The 19159-nt window shown below is 63.0% G+C and overlaps 2 protein-coding genes across 2 annotated transcripts; one reads left to right on the top strand and one right to left on the bottom strand.

Annotated features, from left to right (window-relative positions):
* Positions 1–1976: 1976 nt before the first annotated feature.
* LOC308059073 (glutamine-rich protein 2-like) lies at positions 1977–9901 on the top strand (the record flags this gene model as incomplete). The annotated part of the gene is made up of 16 exons (XM_080375937.1): positions 1977–2382; positions 3090–3194; positions 4269–4989; positions 5129–5223; positions 5350–5438; positions 5601–5715; positions 5886–6074; positions 6359–6484; positions 6708–6782; positions 7061–7234; positions 7392–7507; positions 7856–7921; positions 8213–8314; positions 8890–9058; positions 9209–9287; positions 9714–9901. Exons 1-16 carry the CDS (start codon positions 1978–1980, stop codon positions 9899–9901), a joined length of 2814 nt encoding a protein of 937 aa, XP_080232063.1. The 5' UTR covers position 1977.
* A 131-nt stretch (positions 9902–10032) lies between these two features.
* Positions 10033–15358, bottom strand: UBALD2 (UBA like domain containing 2). Its single transcript, XM_080376065.1, has 3 exons — positions 15121–15358; positions 14507–14569; positions 10033–11190 (listed from the first exon to the last, which is right to left on the bottom strand). Exons 1-3 carry the CDS (start codon positions 15238–15240, stop codon positions 10870–10872), a joined length of 504 nt encoding a protein of 167 aa, XP_080232191.1. The 5' UTR covers positions 15241–15358; the 3' UTR covers positions 10033–10869.
* Between the last annotated feature and the right edge of the window lie 3801 nt (positions 15359–19159).

Genomic DNA, 19159 nt, shown 5'->3' with positions numbered 1-19159 from the left:
GGACTTTCCCAACGTGCCAACCGGGCACTTGAAGAGTGGCAAAGAGAGATGATATATTCTTGGCCCAGGAAACAGGGAACTCAAGGTTTTCTTTTGTTAGCAGCAGGCTACTAGGGGACTGTGAGACCCAGTGAGAGAATGACTTCCCGTTTCATTTTCAGGGGGAGCTGTGGCTAGATGAAACATACTACAAGCACTTGGAAGAAGCCTCGTGATTGCTAGCCCTTCTTCTTGCGGCGGACTTCAGCCTATGGGATGTCCGCTGGCAATACAACACAGCAGAGGTGAAACAGCCTAGGACGTTCCTGGAGCGTGTGCAAGAGACCTTCCTGACACAGCTGGTCAGCGAGCCAACCAGGGGAGATGCCCCACTGGACCTGTTGTTTACAAACAGGGAAAAACCAGTGAGTGATGTGGCGGTCGGAAGAATGTCTTGGGCATAGTGATCATGAGATGATAATTTTTGAGTCTCAGAGGTGTAAGGAGGGCAGTCAGCAGAACCGCTAGCTTGGACTTCCAGAGGACCGACTTTGGCTTGCTTAGGAGCCTGGTCAACAGAATCCCTTGGGAGATAGTTCTGAAGGGCCACAAGGTCCAGGAAGGCTGGGCGTTCCTCGGGAAGATAGTCTTAAAGGTACAAAAGCAGGCGTTCCCTATGTGCTGAAAGATGAGCAGGTAGGGAAGAAGATCGACCTGGCTGAACAGAGAGCTTTGGCTGGAACTCAGGAGGCAAAAGGAGAGTTGACCACCTTTGGAAGAAGGGGCAGGCAGCTCTGGAGGACGATAAGGATGTTGTGGGGTTACGCAGGGCCAAGATCAGACAGCAGAAATCCCAGGAAGAACTGAGGCTGGCCACTGCCATAAAAGGTAACAAAAAATGTTCTTACAACTACATGAGAAACAAAAGGAGGGTGAAAGATAATCCTCATCCTTTACTGGGTGCGGCAGGTAACGTGGCCACAAAGGACAAGGAAAATGCTGAGGTACTTCATGCCTTTTTTTGGCTCTGTTGTTAATAGCAAGCCCAGATTCCCTCTAGGGATTCCCTCTAGGAATTCCCTCCTTGAGCTGGAAGAGAGGGAGGAGGAGGAGCAGAATGATGTCCGGGGGAAATGGGTAGCGACCTGCTGCTCCGCTCTGGCATGCACAGGTCTCTGGGGCTGTAGGGGATCCACACGAGAGTACTGAGGGAGCTGGCAGAGGTGCTCACCTGGCAGGAGAAAGTTCTGAGCATATACACGTTCCCTTCCAAACAACCCCCACGTTGACCTTCCCCTTGAGAAAGAGAAGCTGGTTCTTTTGCTCAGGACCCGTCTGATGGATGATGCCTCTGGGTGCAGGATTTGTCCCGCGCGCGCGTGGGAGCAGGGGCCTGGGCAGGGCTGCGTGGAAGCGCGCGTTTCCCGGCGTTGCTTGTCGCTGCTGCCCAGCCTTTGCTGCAGAGCGCGCTGGCAGCGAGCCGTGCGGGCTGCCCCCGCCGGAGGGAGCGGGTGACAGCCGCCGGGGCCCGACGGCGACCGCCGAGGGGAGGCGGCTGCTGGCCCCGGGGGAGCTGCAGCCCGGCGCTGGCGGCAGGGGGCGGGGCTGGCGCCGGGCCGTCGCCTAGCAACGGGGGACGCCACAGCAGCGCCACTGTGACGGGCAGCGGGCTCGGCCAATGGGCGGCGGCGGGAGCCTTGAAAAGCCAGGGCCGCGGTGCGGGGCCGGCAGAGCCCGCTGAGGTGCGGCGGGTGCGGGCTGGCGGGGAGGCGGGCTGGCGGCCGGCAGGCAGGCGCTGACCTCTGGGGGAGCACCCGTAGCCCCCTCCCCTCCCCTCCCCTCCCCTCCCCTCCCCTCCCTTCCCCTCCCGCCCATATCTGCCTCACTTTTCCTGGGCGTCGGTTGCTTTGCGGGCTAGGGGGGAGTGGGGGGAAGGCTGCCGCCTCTGCCAGGTGCCCCCCAGGCAGAAAGTGTCCCGTTCCCCCCAGGCCAGGCGCTATGGCGAGATCGAAGAGATCGCAGACGCTGCTAGCGGAGACGGCCCCGCTCAGCCTGCCCCAGCTGCTGGAGCTTGCCATTGTGAACTCCAAGGGCACGACCGTAAACTACGATGCACTGCGCATGCTGCTGGAGGGCATCCTCAGGCTGCTGGACCTGTGGGAGCTGCCTGGGCAGCAGCAGGGTCTCAGCCCAACGCAGCCGGAGGGGGTCCAGCCTGCTGAGGCCTCCCCCGGGCTGGAGGAGGCGGCAGGTGGGACCCAGGCCTGGCCGCAGGGCCATTGCTCCAAGGGCCAGGAGGTGCAGGAGCACCTGCTGCAGAAGACCACCAGCAGCCCCCGGGTCGCCTCTGCAGCCGCTGATGTGAAGGAGATGGAGGAAGGCGATGTGAGCGGCGTCTCCAAGGTAGAGGCTCCTCCCAGTGCCCTGGGTGCCCCCCAATCCGAGGTGCCCCCCCCCCCCCCCCCCCCCCCCCGGGGGGCTGTGCACTGCCCCTTAGAGCAAGGCCTGCTTGAAGCCCCTGCTCACGGTGGGGATGGAGTTTGGGCCAGGAAGAGCCGAGAAACTGCTCGGGTGGCTCTGGGCCCTCCCGCCGTTGCCATCCATGAGCGGCGGGTGCGACACAGCACCCGGTGGCCCCTGGCCGCAGGTTCAGCCCCCCGGCTTCCAGCCTGGATGTCCCCTGGGGGTGGGCAGGGAGCACTCGCCCTCTGCGGGGTGGGTCTGGCCTCTGCTCGGTGGCTCCCGCTTCGTTAGTGGCGGCCACCACTGCCCTCCCTGGCCAGGCTGCCCTCGAGGGGTGGCAGCAGCTCCTTGCCCTTTGGATCCGCTCCAGCGCTGGCGCAGAGCCTGGAGCGGGCAGGCAGGGCCAGATCCGTCCCTGCTGACGCGAGTTGTGCAATGGGCCCAGGGCAGGGGTGAGGGTCCCTGGGGGCTGCTGCCCCTTCTTGGCTGTCGAAGACGCGGCAAATGGAAAGCGCTGGCCACAGTGCCCTGCCCGCCTGCCTGGGCCAGACCCTGCGCTGCCCCCCCTGCTCTGGACAGACCAGAGCCGGGGTCCTGGTCTCCAGGGTCCCTCCCCTGGGGCTCAACCCGCCCTCCCCTTCTCCTAGGCCGTGGCGCTCTACCGGAATCTCCTGGAGGAGATGAGCGGGGTGAAGGTGGCACAGGCCTGCATGGCGGAGGACCTCAGGACGATCCAGAAGGCACTCGGCTTGGTGAGCTGCTGCTGCCGGTGTCCCCAGGAGGGCACTGGTCCCTCACCCCCCTCCATGCCCCTCCCTGCGGCCCTGGGTGTCACACAGCATGAAGGTCCCCTGGGGGGAAGAGTGCGTGGGAAGGGTGTCCCAGAGGGGCATGTTGGGGCTCAGCCCACCCCAGCTGCAGCCCCCCACCCTTCTCCTGCCAGGGCTGTCCTTGGGAGGGTAGGAACGGACACCACTGCCTGCGGCACAGGCTGCTGGTAGAGGTAACTGCAGGTGTCAAGCAATGTGGTACTGAGGCGCTTCTTAATTAAAGGGCCATAGAAAGAGTCATGTGGGTGCTGGGAAGGAGGGGAGATCAAGATCTACCTGTGCAACACAGCCCTGGCCCCCAGGCAGAGCCCTGCCCAGTGTCCCTCTGCCTTGCACCCAAGCTCCTTTGTGGATGCTTCATTCCAATCTTACAGCTGTCCCTCTCCTCTACCTGCCCCAGGGGAGCCTCGGCGATGCTGCCAGCCAGCTGCCAGGCCACCATGGGCAGACGGTACCTGAAAGTGGTGTGGCACGGCCACAAGCGCATGTGGATCCCTCTGCAGGACAGGGGGTAGCTGCATCCCCGGGGGACCAGTGCACCTGGTCCCTCCGTGTCGGGTCCCCAGCAGTGCACTGCACATCCCTTGTCAGGCAGGACCTGGCATCGGCAGAGTGCGGGCAGCTCCTTGGCTGGCCCGACGTGCACTTTCTGAGCATGTTCTGCTCAGCAAAGGGCTGTGTTTAGGCTGGTGGGGAAAACCAGTGGGTGCTGGTACCTCCTTGAGGGGCCGGCTGCACCCATGTCCCCCAACAGCCCCTGGCTCCCAAATCTGGACTGGGGCTGCTGCTCCTGAAACGGCTGGGGAGGGGCTGTGGTTGTGGGAGCTCGGGGGGTGTCCGTGGGGTGTGCACTTTGCCTTTGGGCTCTCGTGGAGTACTTGGGTTTGGCTTGGTGAAGGGGGGGAGGGGTTGGGGACAGGGCAGGGGGGCTGTGGGTCTGCCCGTGCTGCTGCATTTCTGCCCATAAACCTGCTCCCCATTCCTGCCTCTTCCCAGGAGGGCACTGGGGGCCAGTCTGCCCCTGCTGAGCCCCAGGCTTCAGCTGTGGACACGCTGCATGGAGCAAGCTCAGCGCTGGGGCCGAAGGAGCCATGGACACAGCCTGCCCCCAGCACCACCAAGGGGAGCCCTCAGAAGTGGGCAGGTGCTCCCTCTGATCAAGCAAGGACTTCTGATGGGAGCACCACCTCCCCGGGGACACAGCCAGAGTCCCCTGGGATCCAGGCCACTCTTGCAGGGGTGCAACCAGAGGCCTCCAGCACCCAGACTGCCTCCTTGGAGATGCAGCCAGCACTTCAAGGGACCCAGGGCAGAGGAGCAGATGTTCAGCCAGGCCCCCTCTGCACGGACCCCAGCCCTCAGAGTGCGACGGAGGTGTCCCCTGAGGCCACTGGCTTTGCTCAGGGGATGCAAGTTGATGCTGCAGGTCCCGTGGCTGCACCCAGCATGCAGCCTGCCAGGGTCGGACAGCCAGCCCCAGAGACCTCCTGGGCAACAGCCCAGGGCTTAGAGATGCCCCTCAACGTTGTGTCCCCCTTGCAAGAGCCAGCGATGGGTTCCCACTCTGACCACTCTGTGGACACAGCAGAGGCTCTACGCCAGGTTGGACAGCTGGGCCTCCTCTACACAAGCCCGAAGGAGCAGGTGGCCCAGCTGGAAGCCACCAAGGCAGGACATGGGGAGGTTGAGAAGCTGAGCCTGCTCTTCCTGAAGGAAGGTGGGAGCCCTGGGAGGGCTGTTGGGGAGCATTTGGCATGGGGCCAGCCTGGCTCAGGGGCTTGTTGTGGGGCCAGGCTGGCCCCAAGGGCAAGACCCCACTCACTGAGAGCATGTCCCCTTGGATCACATCCCTCTAGGCAAGGAGAGCATCAGCAGCATCCTGGCAGACCTCCAGGACCAGAAGTCCTCCCTGCAGGGGCTGGCTGGTGACCTGCAGGGCGAGAAGGGGAAGGTGAGCCCGCAGCAGTCCCTGATGGGGCTGTGGGGATGGGGGGTAGGGAAGGGGCAGCCGAAGGGCCTGCGTGCTGGGACAACATGGGGGGCTGTGCTCTGACTCTGGTACCGCTGCCATTCCCAGATCAGGCAGCTGGAGGATGTGCTTCAAAAGCTGCAGGAGGCTGGATCTGCCTGCCAAGAGGATGACAAGGAGACTACACTGCACCTGGGGTAAAAGGATGGGAGAGGGTTTTGTGCCTCGGGGGGGTGGTGTGTGGGTGGGGGCTGCAAGGGATCCTGGGGGCTGGGAACATCCCGGTTTGGGGGCAAGGGCCACCCCCCAGGCAGCCCCATGGACGCTAACCCTGCCCGTGCCCATGTCTCACTGGCCAGGACCATGGTGCGGGAGGTACAGCAGGAAATGAGGGAGCTGAGGGAGCAGCAGCTCGCAAGCGAGGCCACGTTGGAGCAGAGGGTGACAGAGGTGGCTGCCCAGCTGCAGGAGCAGGTGAGGTCCAGGGGGAGCATTCCCACTGCCCGCTGGCTCCGTGGGGTGGTCCTGGCATGGTTGCCGGCTGTATCCCTTGGCAGGATGGGGCCAACATGTCTGCGTGGCACCTGGGTTTGTTGGCTGCATCCATCCCAGCTCAGAGCCCGTTCCTTCTCCCTTTGCTGCAGCTGGACAAGCTGAAGGCGATGGAGAGGGGCGTGGGGCAGGAGCAGGCAGTGTGCCCCGACTGCAACATGAACGTCAGTGGGCAGCTGGGGCAGCTCCTGCAGTGCTACCAGAAGCTCCAGGAGCAGGTGAACTCCATGTCACAGCAGGCAGCGGGCAAGGTGGCGCGGCAGCTGCCGGGGAGGAGCCAGGTAGGGAGATTGCTGGCATGGTGGGCTTGGGAGGGGGCTGCTGGGACACCCCCGGCTGGTTGTGCTTTGCTGTGTTGTGGGGGGGCCCCTTGCTGCCCCTCAAATTGGCGTGGATGAGTCAGCAGCATGGAAGGAAATGAAAGGCTTGATGCAAATGTCCTGCTGGCACTGAGAGCCTGCGGCCACCGGCCGAATACCCTGGCTCTAGTCCCTGCGGGCAGCTAGACCCCCCGCCCTGCCCCGCCCCCCAGTACAGCACCACCTTGTTGTCTTGCTCCCTGAAGCAGGACAAGGGGCTGCTGGAGCACATCCAGGCCAATGTCAAACAGACGCAAGAGGACTGTGACAGACTGAGCCGCGTCACAGGGAATCTTGTAGCTGACTGTCAGCGGAAGCAGGGAGACCTAGAGGTAGGTGGCTGCAACCCCTGAGGGGTCAGAGCATCCTCCAGGCAGACCCCCAGCTGGGGCCCACAAAGGATGTGTCCCTGCCAGCCTGCTGGCAGCCCTGTGGAGGGGCAAAGTACCTTTGCCAGAGTTTTTTGGGGGATGGGGAGGAGTCGGGAGTGCTGGGCTGGCCGGGAGGCAGCTCCAACCCGGCCATGGTGTCATGGGGTGCTTTCTGTGTTGGAAGGTTCTGTTCCAGTCCGTGGAAAGACTGCAGAGGGACAAAGCTGCGAAGGAAGACCTGGCGCTGGAACTGGAAGTGGTACGGTCTTGAGGGGGTCCTGGGCAGGGTGATAGATGCTCCTTGTCACTTGGGGTGGGGGCATTAGAACTGGCCTGGGGGAGGGAGGATTTCCAGAGCGGCTGCAGGTCCCTCTGTCTTTCCGTGGGTCTCTTTGGCTGGTGGGTCTGACCCCACGGGGGTGATGGGGTGAGCAGGGCCCCACAGGAGCACTTCTCCCTTACCCCTGACACAGGCTGGCCCTGCCCGTTGTACCTCCATCCTTTCCCCACCCCACTCCTGCCTCTTTCTGTTGCCAGAAAGCAGACAAAGCTGCCCTGGCCGGCAAAGTCAACTGCACGCAGTTTGAGTCCAACACAGAGCGACTGTACGAGGCCATAGAGGAGGTGCGGAGCCAGGTGACAGGCCAGGGGCAGGGCTGGCAGGAGGTCCAGCAGCAGCTCAGTGAGCTCCGTGAAGAGATGGACTCCAAGGTGAGGGGTGGCTCATCTTTGCGGTGCAAAGCTGTCACCTCCAGGGTTTGGCAGCCTAAGGCAGCATCCCTGTGAGGATCCCTGCTGCTGCCTTTTCCCTGGGGACCATGACGTCTCGTGCCAGGGCAGCTGGCTGAGGGTGTGTGTGTCCCCACAGCTGGACCGCCTGGAGCTGGGGCCTTTCCAGCAGGAGCTAGAGAACTGGAAGAGAAGCCTGAAGCAGCTCAAGGAGAGGCTACTGGCGATGCCTGACGGCGGAGCTGGGATTAAGAAGTGAGTGCGATGGGGCCGGCAATGGCTTTGGGGACAGCACTTGCCCTGTTCCCTCGGGCAGATCCTCCGGTGCCCAGTATGAGGTGGAGCTTTTTCCCAGGCAGGAGCCCACAACCAGCTGCTCTCCCCACCGTAGCCCCTTTCTTTTGTAAGCAGCCAGCAGGCTGGGACCTTACTGGGCTGGTAGGGGACCCAGCAGGCTCAGAAGCCGCTGTCCCCTGCCAGACACCGTAACTCACTACAGCCAAGTGCCCAGCACCCTGCTGCTGCCCACCAGCTGCCTGCTTGCGTGTTGGCAGGGCTGTGTCCCCCCCAGGAGCTCTCACCATCCCTTTTGTGTCCCCACAGGCAGCTGCTGGTCCCGTTTAGCTGCCTGTCCTGCGACCGGCCCCTCAGCATGCTCGTGCCTGGCCCGTGAGTATCGCTCAGCAGCGGTGCATCAGGGGGGCTGTGTGGGTGGGACACGGGGGGAGATGGGTGCTGGCGCTGCCCTGCTGCGCCAGGCACAGGTGTAAGGGTGTCTGCCTCGCGGGGGCTGACCCTGCCGAGGCCTCTGCCCACCTGTGGGGGGATGGGGACCCCTGTCTGAGGGTGGCGGGCAGGGTGATGCCGTGGGGTACAAGCCTGCGAGTTTGGGGCTGCTGGCTTTAATCCAGGGTGGGTTGTTTGTCCCAGTGACTCATGCGTGGCTCCTGTTCTCCCCAGAATGATCCCTACGCTGCCACTGCTGCCACCACTGCCCCCCTGCCCCGCTGCGTACCCCCATACCGCCGTCAAGGCAGAGGGAACTCAACAGCAGAAACACAGGTAGGGGACATGGGGACCCATCCCTGGCCCTTGGGGTGCGAGGTGTCCCTGCCCCCCCAGTGAGGGAGGGCTCTTCCCCGGGTGTGGACAGAGGGGTCTGCAGGGGAGCAGGGATGTGCTGGGGAGGGTCAGCTGTGCTTGCCCCGGGTCTGTGGGGTTTGACAGCCCTGCCCTGCGCTGCCCATGGAGCCCAGCTCTCTGCCTCCGTGGTGCTGAAGCCAGGTGTGATGAGCCGTGCCTGGTCTCAGCCTGCCCTGGGGCTTGGTGGGGCATCAGGTGCCTCCTGTGAGACAAGTCGCCAAGGTTCAGCCCCGCAGCTGGGGCAGCCCGGCTCCTGCCTGCCGGTGCCCCGTGCGCGGGGTGCAGGCACCTGCCCTGGCCACGGCCGGCTCCCCGGGCAAAGAGCAGAACTGGTGCGGCTGGGTGGGCGCGGATCTCCTGCGGCAGTGGGAAAGGAGCCAGGAGGGACACAGCCCGCTGGGGGGCACCTCCTGGACCCCCTCCCTGGTGCGGTAGGGTGGAGCACGGGGTGCCACAGTGCCAGGTGCTGAGCATCCCTGTGCGCCATCCCACAGACAGCAGACGCCTGAACGCCAGCACCCCACTGTGCCGCGGCAGCATGGTGGCCAGCACACCCTCGGTGCCCCGCTGCAGCGCAGCTCCACGCTCCAGCCTCACCCGCCCAGCACCCCGCGGCTGCACAAGTCCCACACCCAGCTCCCCATCCAGATAGCGATGACAAAGGTAAGGACATGGTGGGGGTGACCAAGGCTGGGAGGGAGGGGGATGCTGAGCACGGGGAGGGCTGTGTGCCTCTATTTCCCCAGGGAGAGCTGGGGGTGGGAGGGTTGCCTGGGGATGCTGAATTCAGCCAGCCTGCTCTCTCCCTCCCAGCTCGGTGACGAAGTGGAGCTGGTGGGCCAGGATGGCCGCATCTACAAGGGCCGGCGGCCTCTGCTCGTGGACAAGGAGGGTACGGCCGGGGCTTGTGTGGGGAGGGGATCCAGCGCATGCCAAGCGGATGGTGGGTGGGCAGGGTGTCCGTGGGGTGCCAGTGTTTCCCCTGTCTCCCACTGCTGTCTCCTGCTACTGGGGGCAAGCAGGGGTCTGTGCCCCCAGCTGGGCAGGGTGGGAGGGGGTCTGGGGTGGGGGAGGGAAGCAGGATGGAGGGGGAGGGCTGGCACATGGGGCGACTGGTCCCCACATTGGAGCTGGAGTGAGGTGGGGGGCCATGGGGGGGCAGCCCTGGCCAGTGTAGGACTACGGCCTGAGTGCTTCAGGGTGGGGGCCAGGACCCCGTTTCGGGCTGTCTCTGGCCGGGCCGCTGCCCCTGCTGCCTGCAGCTGGCGCCCACCCCCTGGGGGCTGCAAGGGGACTAAGCCCTGCTCTTCACCCCCAGGCACCGCCACCTCACCTGAGCAGAAGCCAGCATCAGCCTACAGCCAGCTGGGCCAGGCAGCACTGGGAATCTTCATCCAGCCCCTTCACCACAAGTCCAGCAGCATGCCAGCTGAGCGGAACTTGGGGTCCCTGGGCAAACCCACCCCCTCGAGCAGGAGAGCGAGCAGTTGCAGGCAGCAAGACTAAAGGGCAGATAGCAGGGTGCCTGTGGCGCCTGAGGGCACTGGCTGGGGGGTAGCATGGGGGGGCTCGCCCCCATTCTTGGTGCCCTGCCAGGGATCATCCTCCCAGCAAAGAGAAAAGGCGGGGACAGCTGCTGTTAAAAAAGTTATTTTTGTATTATTATTTTTAAATTAATAAAAAACCTTCAACCTGTTTTTGTGGGGTTTTTTTGTTTTTGTTTTTTAAGCAAGATTGATTTGAAAACTAAAAAAAAAACCCAGTTCCCCCTTTATGGGGAAGGGCCATGAACAGCTATCGGACAGGAGGGGCATCACCTTGATAAATCCCCCTCAGCCCTGGGGGTGCCAAGGGAGGATAGGGCAGGGGCTGCTGGGGTGAGGGGAGGGGGCGTCTGTGCAAGAAGCCAGGCTGAATTTTGGAAATCAGAGGAGGCGTGTTTGCTCTGGGCACTGCCAAAAGCACCTGGGCAGCCCAGAGTGGGGGTTGGTGGGGGGTCCAGCAGCTCCATGCCATGTGGCCATGATCCAGGGTACCACCGTGGCCACAAGCCAGGGTGCTGACTGCCACCTCAATCCGTTGATATTTTTATTACTCCCTGCTTTCCCTCTCCTGCCCTGCTGCAGGGATGCTGGGGGCAGGGGAGTAGCTGTAGGGACAACCCCCCCACCCCCAACCAGGCAGCTGCCTCCATGCTGCTGCTCCTCCTCTCTGGATTTATATACGTTAAGATATATTTATATATTATAGTTATATATTTAAAAAAAAAATAAATGGGGGGAGAAAAGACCAGCTAGCAACTCTTGCAGAGGCTCTTGTGGGCCAGTGCCCTCCCTGGCAGTATCCTCCCCCAACCCCACAAAATAATAATAAAACCTAGAAAATTATTCCAGTGCGTTTGTCAGGGAGCCCCTGCTCCCAACGCCCTGGCCCAGCCCCCTCCTCAATTCCCCCCTGCCTCTGCCAACCCAGTCTTATCTCTGGCCATCCATGGTGGCCACGGCTTTCTGTGGGGGGGTGGCAGGTGGGGGGGCAGGGGGCCAGGCGGGCTGCGGGTGGTGCAGATGGTGGTGGAGGCCGTGGGCGGTGGGCGAGGAGGGAGGCAGCCAGGCGGGCTGGTGGCTGGGGGGCGAGGAGGCCCAGAAGGGGCTGAAGCTCCCCGGAGGGGAGCAGGCCATGGAGGTGACGGGGCTGTTGCTGCTCTGCAGGCTCTCGGAGGTCCGCAGCTTGGAGAACATGGCCAGGGCATCTGGGAAGTTGGGTGGCGTGGCCGGCGTGTTGCTGGGGGTGCACATCTGCGGGAAGAGAGGAGAGAATGGGCATCAGATTGGTCATGGATAGTTTTGGGGTCCCAACGCACCCGCAGGAGCCGGACCCATCACAGGTTCCCAATTGCATCCCACCCCTGGGACCCTCGAGCCCCAGGGGATGCTCAGAACCTGGGTCTGGCCAGTCCTGGGGTATCCGGCGCTGCCATGCAGACTCTAAGGGTGCAGGGGGCTCCCCCAGAGGCGTGGGGGCTGCCTGAGGAGGGTCTCCAGCCCAGCCTCGGGCAGGACAGTTTGGACCATCCAGGGTGCTCAAAGCCTGATGTGTGGGGAGGGTGTTGGGGTCCCCCCTGGCCCCCCTTCCCTTTGCACTCTATAACAGTGAGTGCAAGGCAGGCTGGGCCCCATGCAGTTCCCGGTACAGCCCCTGCTGCGCACCCAGCTAAATACAGCGCCCAGCCAGGAACGGATCCGGCCCCTCCCCAGCCAACCTCGCTGGCAGAGGAAAATCTGGTGGGGGGTCCCGGTCCTGCGCTGGGGCTCAGGGGCTGGCAGCACTGAGGGCCCCAATTCACCAAAGCATGTGCTACACTCTGAGTGTGGGGGATGTTAAAGCCCCCCAAAGGGGATGGGGAGGGGGCTTCACTCCAGTACTGAAAAATAGGGTGGGTGCCTGCTGGAACACCTCTGCTGCCTCTTCTATCTCCAGAGTGGGGTTGCTGGCAGGGAGCGTTGTGCCACAGGCTGCTCTGAACATGCACGGGGAGTTAGAAATAGCAGCGTTTTGTCCAGCCAGGTCCCTGGCGAGGTACAGTCTTGGGGGGGCACTCCCTGCCCCCCTCCTCCCAGCTAGATCAAAAACTCCGTGATGTTGCACGGGGAAGGGATCTGTGTATGGGCAGCACGTGTGGGCAGGGGGAATGCACTGGGAGGGGATGCGTGGACACAGAAGTGGTGCATGTGCCGGGGGCTTCACCCCTCTGGGTTAAATCCATCCCAAATCCCTGTCCCCCTTGCGGAGCCGCAGCTCCCATTGGAGCTCGGAGCACAGCGGAGCATCTCGCCAGCTGTGGGGATGCAGAGCAGTGCCAAGGGGCGAGGGCAGCGCCTGCTGCCTTCAGCAGTGGGGAGCAGGGGGACACATCTGACGGTCAACACTCCCCCTTCCCAGGGTTTATCCCAGAATTTGCCCCTGGCTGGTGGTCAGCAGCCCCAGCACACACAAACACCCCAATCCCTCTTCAAGGTTCCTCCTCACCCCCATCCCGGCCACCCCGGGATGCAAGGAGGAAGGAGCAGGGCACACTGTAGCTGCTCCCTGCTCCCCCCGGCTGCAGGCAAGCCCCGGCCAGGAGGGTCCCAGCTGCACCTGTTCAAAGGGTGCTTCCCCACCTCGAGGAAGCAGCAGCCAGCAGACTGGCGCTGGCAACGGGATGGATGGGCTCCCATCTGTGTGAGGAGCTGGGGCACCCCAAAAATGCCATCACAGCCAGGCTGCCACTGAATGGGTTGGTGGCAAGCATGGCCATTCCTGCCTTGCTGCACAGAGACTTTTGGAAAACTTATTTCAGAGCTCACCTCAAAGTGGTGGTAAACCAGATCATTTTTTTGTTTGTTTTATACAGCCTATAAATTTGGCAGTATCTGAAAAGATACTTGTTGAAAAAAAAAACCAAACCCCAAAAAACTTCAAGCAACGGTGTTTTGAAAAAAACCACCACCACAGGCACACACCAACCACCACCCTGGGCTGAGATCGGACACGGTGCTGGAGGGGGACACACAGCTCTGAGCTTCTGGGGTGGTGTTTGCCAGGTTAATTTCAAACATCAGTTTAAAAAACCCCGTAAGCATTGCCATGCAATTATTGCCTTCCTCCTCCAACACTTTTTGTTCAGGAGCCACTCAGCTGTCAGAGGGTCGGTCCCACCGTGAGCTGCCGCACCAACACACTGCACAGCTCTGGTGGGTCCCTTCCCTGCAGCCTGGACCCCCGGGGGTTTTGCTGGGTGTGGGAGCCCCCCCTCCATGGGGTGAAGGCATCGTGCCGCCCCACGCTGTAATGCTGTGAGTGCTGCTGTGCTCACAGCTTTGTTCTCTGTCACTTGAAAAAGAAATAGAAACCGCAACTGTAAAGCCCCTCGTCTCACCCCCAGCCCGGAGCCGTGCGGGTTATTTTAAACTGCAGGAATCGGGATACTGGGGGGGGTTGGGGTGGTAGGGGAAAAAAAAAATGCTAAAAATGCAAGGCAGCAGTATTTAGGGAGAGGGTGAAAGGTATTTTGTCACCACGTGGAGCACACGGTGTTAGAAAAACACGGCGGGGAAGGGGGAGAGCTGCCCCAGGTGGCCACGGTCCTCGGTGGGTCCCAGGGTGGGGGTGACAGGGTGGCTGCAGTCATCAGTGGGTCCCACTTGGGAGCACAGGGACGGGCTGCAGGATGGGTTTCGTGGGAGCTGCTCTGCATCCCGCTTCCAGCAGCTGCCCAATGGGAATCACCCCAATGAGGCTTTTGGTGTGAAAACACAGCGAGGCCTGGAGCTGGCTGGCAGCTCCCGACACCTCTCCCGTCCCCTATCCCACTGGGAAAGAAGGTTTTCCGCGAGGTGACCCTTTGCCAGCTCCCTGAGGCAGCAGGGAAATGTGCAGGGGAAGGAGGAATTACAATAAAAAGGGTTTAAGCAGGAGCCGGCCGGCAAAATTACTTTCTCCAAGAGCGAGCGGTGGCTGCCAGCGATGCCGGGTGGGCTGGCCATCTCCCGACAGCAGGAAAAAAGGGGCAAAAATCGGCTGAGCCCAGATCCGCTCCTTCCCCCCGCACGGCACCGCTCGGCAGGACAAAAAAAAAAACAAAAACCAACAAAAAGGTGAAAAAAACCCAAAGAAACACAACAAAACCCACCCCGAGGGGGGTAACTTCCTCCCCTGGACCCAAGGGGACGTGCCCTCGGCCAAGGTCAAGTAGCCTTTGGGGAAGGGGGGGGGGTCGCAGCGGACCCCCAGCCCCGGCCCGGGGAGCCCAAGTGGCAGCGCGATGCTCGCCGAGACCAACTATTTCCTGGCAGACATTTTAGCTCGTGTTTACATTCGCCGGCTGCGTGCTCCTCCGGGCGCAGAGCAATATGGCTGGCAGGGGAGCTGACAGCTCCACGGCCCGGGGGGGGCTGCGGACCCCCGGGGGGGGCGGGGGGGCCTGAGCTGGGGGGTGGCTGTAGGTGTGTGTGTGTGGGGGGGGGGGGGTGCGGGGGGTTGGTAGCTGCCGGGGGTGGGTGTAAAGGTGGTTTTGGGGATGGGGGGTGGGGAGGGGATGGAGGGGGGTCAGGGGGTGAGGGTCTCACTTACCATCTGGGGGGGGTGGTGGCTGCTGGGGATGTTGGTCTCCTGGAAGAAGGCGCTGAGGGCCGTCTGCGGGGACAAGCTGTCAGCCCCAGCCCACCCCAGACAAAGGGGGAAGGGGAACACGCCCCCCCCCCCCCCCCGCCCCGCAGCCCCCACCCCCGTGGGACCGCCCCGAGGGGCACCCGCGACCCCCTCCCCCCGAGGCAGGCCCGGGGCGGGGGGAGCCTGGCGCTGCCCTTCACCCGACCCACGGGGCATCGCGCCCACACCCCCCCGGGGGCTCCCCACGCCGGGGGGGGTGCAGCCCGCCCGCCCACCCCCCTCCCCTTGTTTACCCGGCACCCCCGCCCCCATCTCAGGGATGGGGGGGGAGTCGCAGCTCAGGTCACGGCCCGAATATAAATAGACGCGGTGATCGCGGAGCCGGTCCCCCCACCGCGTGGGTGCTGGGGGAGGGGGGGCGGCAGCCGTGCCGGCCCGGCCACGCGTGTCGGTGGGCCGCGACTGGGCCGGCCTTCCGCCCCGAGGCCCTGCGGGGTGGCGGGGGCTCCCGGTGCGGGGCACCCCGGTTCGGGGGTGGGGGGGGGGTGTGTGTTTGGGGGAGGCCCGGCCCGTACCTCGAACTGCCAGTGGGCCGCCTGCAGCAGCTGCTTGGCCTGGTCGGCGGCGCAGCCGGCCGCCAGCACGAACTGGTTGATCATCACCTGGTGCCGCAGCTCCTCCATGTTCACCGACATGGCGGGGGCGGCCCCGCCGAGCGCTGCCCGGAGCGCGCCCGCCGCCCCGCGCCGCGCCGACACCGGGGGGCGGCGGAGGGAGGGGGGGCACCGGCGGGGGGGGGTGGGGGGGGGCACACCGGGGAGGCCCCGCCCCCGCGCCCTGATTGGCCGCCGACGCGCCGCCCGCCCCGACGGGCGTTCAGTTCGAATCTTCCAGCTGCCCCGGCGCCGCGCCCCGCCCTTCTGCCTTCCCATTGGTCGATGCTTGTGTTTTGGCTGCAGAAGGCATCGCTATTGGTCGTTGAACCTCCGGGAGGGCGGGGCGGCCGGTGGAAGGAGCGGCCGGACCGCTGATTGGTTGCGAGGGTTTTTTTCAGACGGCGTTGGTGACATCACGTTCATTGAGGAGGTTCATTGAGAAGCGCGGGAGGGTGGGGGTAGCACCCTGGGGCTGCTCCGGGCTGGGGCTCCCCCTGGCACGGCTTCCCCTTCCCGGAACCCCCCTGCCCCCGGGGCAGCGGCCCCACCCCGGGAGGGAACCCCGGCCCGAGCTCACCCGCCTGGCCTTGCCCTAGGAAAGCCTGGGCTGGGGGCTCGGCTGGGGGCTTAGGCAGAGCCCCTGGGTCTGGAGCTTTGGGTGGTGGGTTTTGGTTGTTCTGTTTGGGATTTTTTTGTAATATAATATTTAAAATTCTGGTGACTCGGAGCTTCAACAGCAGCCTGCGAGGGTGAGCTTCCCCCCCCTCCCCCGCCCCAGGCCCATCTGCCCTCCTGAGTTTGGGGACTGAGCAGCACCGGCACGATGCATGCCTGGAAGCCTTTAATTAAAAAGGGAAAAGCGGAGTTTAAAACCCAAACGAATAAATCAGGGACTTTGCAAATGGATGGCGTGGAAATAGGTCGAGCTGAAAAGAGCCCCTGGAGGTTTGGCTGTGGCAGTGGTGACCAGCCGGCCAAGGGATGGAGACTTGAAGTGGCATCTGTAGCTGGTTACCTCGGCAGCTGGTGGGCGAGGGCCCACCTGGGGCTTCTGCAAAGTCCCGATGTCCCGTGAGTGGTGGGGTTCAGCAGGCAGCAGTGTGACGGGAGCAATGCCAGCGTATCGTTTCCCCAAGCTGGGCATCGCCCTGGGGTTTTCAGGGGATCCCACTTGCTGGGATGCAGTGATGAGCCTGGAGGGTCTCGCTTGCCCAGCTGAGATTTTGGCAGCTTCATCCTCCTGGAGCAAAACCAGTCCTGAGGCAGGCCGAGGTGTAAGAGGAGCAATTCCGGAAGCTGGGATCCCAACCCTGCCTGCCTCCTGCATGTAGCCCCTTTACGCACAGCCCTGGAGAGTGCTCAGGGCCTCCTGCCTGCCAAAAACACCCACTTGCCTGCACAGCGCGGCTTTCTAGCTGAGTTCGCAAAGCTGTGAGCAGCCGGCCTCGGGGAGCACCTGCCTGTAAAAACCAGGGAAAAGCTGCTTGTGAGCCCTGGCTCACGAACCCGCGGGGTTCACGTGGGCAGCGAGCATCCGAGGCTGTGATACAACGCAGCGTTAGTGACATTTGGAAAAGCAGCAGGACCTTCAGTCCTTCAGGATGAGACCCTGTACCCAGCCGGGCTGCTGCAGACACCTCAGCTGTTCCCACCAAACAAAACAGCTGGTGGAGAAGCCCCGTTTTGGGGCAGGGTTTGCAGCGAGGCTTCACTGTCAACTCTCCCTGGCCTGATTCTGCATGAGATGCTCTTCCATCCTCCCTGGCAGGCGCTGGGACCCACAAGGGGGTGTGGGGTCACCCCTCCGGGCAGGGTGTGGGCTCCCAGCACCCTGCTCCACCTTCCCAGCCAGGAGCTGCTCTGGGAACCAGCCTTTGGGGGTAACAACGATGTGGCAGCCCTCATCAGGGCTCAGCACCCACGAATGAAGGGGCCATTGTCTCCCCAGCCATCGTCACCCTGCAGGGCTGCAAGCGCTGGCATCAGAGCCAGCCCAGGACTGCTTTGTTGGCTCTGCAGCTTGTGCAAGTGACTGCTGGAGGGACTGGGAGTGGACTGGGAATATGGACAAACATTTGCTGCAACGGGTGAGACTCTCACTCTCCTGTTAAACCTGGGAGCAAACTGCTGTGCCCTCCCGTGACTCGGTTTCCCTCTCAGCACGAGGAGGCAGGAGCAGGATCCTCTTTCCCTGCCAAACACGCACACACCAAATCCCACAGCTGGGCAGCATGAGCGTGTCAGACTTGCATCTTGCCCAGCAGCAAGTGCATTTTGGACTTAAACGTTGCTTTTTCTCTGTGCACTGGATTCCCCCTCCCCATGGCCCTGCTGGGTCAGCCCCACTGGGGTTTGCCCTGGCTTTACGTGTGCTGGGGTGCAGCATGTATGCAGCCGGGCAGGCTTGGGAGGGAACCTGCCCTCGAAGCCATATCGTCACCCAGCTCCTGCCAGCGCTCCCGCACTCCACTGCGGCACTGTCCTACAAAATCCTCTGCTGCAGTAATCACTGAAAAAAAAAAACCCACAAGCCGTGCATGCACACAGCAGCTCTGCGTGTAATGACTGCTGGGTTATGGATCTGCACGGGGATAACTTTGAATTATTATCTGCACTAAAACCCTGCAGTCTGTTGTGTGCCGGTAATGAAATGTGCTGGCTCCCTCTCCTAGGCTCGTGTTTCTCCCTGTTGTTGCTGGCTGGAGCAAGGCAGGGGAGCGGGGCCGCACCAGCACTCAGCAGTTCTGGGCTGCACTGGATTTTTAAACAATCCATGCGCAGAACAGAGTCCCCACAACATGCACTGGGGTGAGCAGGGATCAGCCCCTGGGGTCTCGGGGCTCCCAGCTGGGTGCCAGCACCAGGAGCTGGAGCAGGCTCCCGGCACTGACGTCGCCCTCGGCTCCTCTTTGGCCGATGCTCCCCTTAGCACCCAGCCCGGGTGTGACATCCAGTGGCACCGACACGGTGTCACTGCTGGGGTTGGGGGTCCCGGTGTGACAGTGGCAGGCTGACAGATGGGGTACAGAGCTGCCCCTGGGCTTGCCTCGGTGGTGGCTGCTCTTCGGTTTGGCTTTTCTCAGCCACTGTTGGGACTGTGCAGGTAGGAAGCCGTCAGGGAGGGAGAAGCTGTGTCCCTCTGCGGGGAGGTGTGAAGGGGGGACCCCCGGGGATGGCCTTGGCACGTCACCGCTGAGTAGCCGAAGACATTGGGGCAGCTGATTCACCTCCCTGCACATCTCCCGTTTGATATTTATAGCACTCGTGTTATCAACTCAAATCAAAATCATGTGATGCTCCACTAACTTGCGCTGCAGGACTAATTAATTACCCATGTTTTTAAGTGAGCGGTCGAAGGGTCCATCCTTCACCTTTATCTCCAAGGGGGAAATGCGAAGGTGGCCCATGCTTCCCAGTAGCTTAACACTGGGAGAACTGGGGGAAGCTTGTTGGGGGAGTGTTGGGGCGCGCTGGAGCAGACAGGCAGCGCCCGGCAAACGCAGCTGCTCCTGGTGCGGAGCAGAGCTGGGAAGGCAGGATGGAGGAGATGGAGGTGTGTACTGGGGGGGCTCTAATCTGACCCCCCTCTCCAGCACTATGCAGCCCTGGGGTGCTGCGGGAGCAGCTCAGCCCCCGTGCCAGCCACTGCTCTGTCTCCTTCCCCCTGAGCCAGGCGAGCTGCTGGCAAGAACGGGGGGCTTGGCCTTCTCCCGGGTGGCTGGGGGGTACAGGGCCAGAGGGGCCGTGCTCTGAGCCAGCCCGGGGGGGCCAGGCAGCCCCTGGGGGTCTCGGGGCTGCCGCTCAGTCTCACCCAGGGGTGAGGGTGGGAGGAGGGTGATGCTGGGGGGGGGGAGGGGCGGGGTCACTGGAGTTTTCGACTGGGGGGTGTGTGGGGTGGGGCAGGTGATGGCAGGGGGCACCAGCGAGCGGTACTGGAGCAACTGGGGGCTCGCGTGTG

Source organism: Falco punctatus, assembly GCF_963210335.1.
Source record: "Falco punctatus genome assembly, chromosome: 1".
Classification (NCBI taxonomy): domain Eukaryota; kingdom Metazoa; phylum Chordata; class Aves; order Falconiformes; family Falconidae; genus Falco; species Falco punctatus.
This window is presented reverse-complemented; position numbering and strand designations above follow the sequence as displayed.

Coding starts and splice junctions, on each gene's coding strand:
- UBALD2 (XM_080376065.1), bottom strand. CDS start 15,240: ATGTCGGTGAACATGGAGGAGCTGCGGCACCAGGTGATGATCAACCAG. Junction 14,570..15,120: donor CGGCCCACTGGCAGTTCGAG/GTACGGGCCGGG, acceptor TTGTCCCCGCAG/ACGGCCCTCAGCGCCTTCTT. Junction 11,191..14,506: donor GCCACCACCCCCCCCAGATG/GTAAGTGAGACC, acceptor CTCTTCCCGCAG/ATGTGCACCCCCAGCAACAC.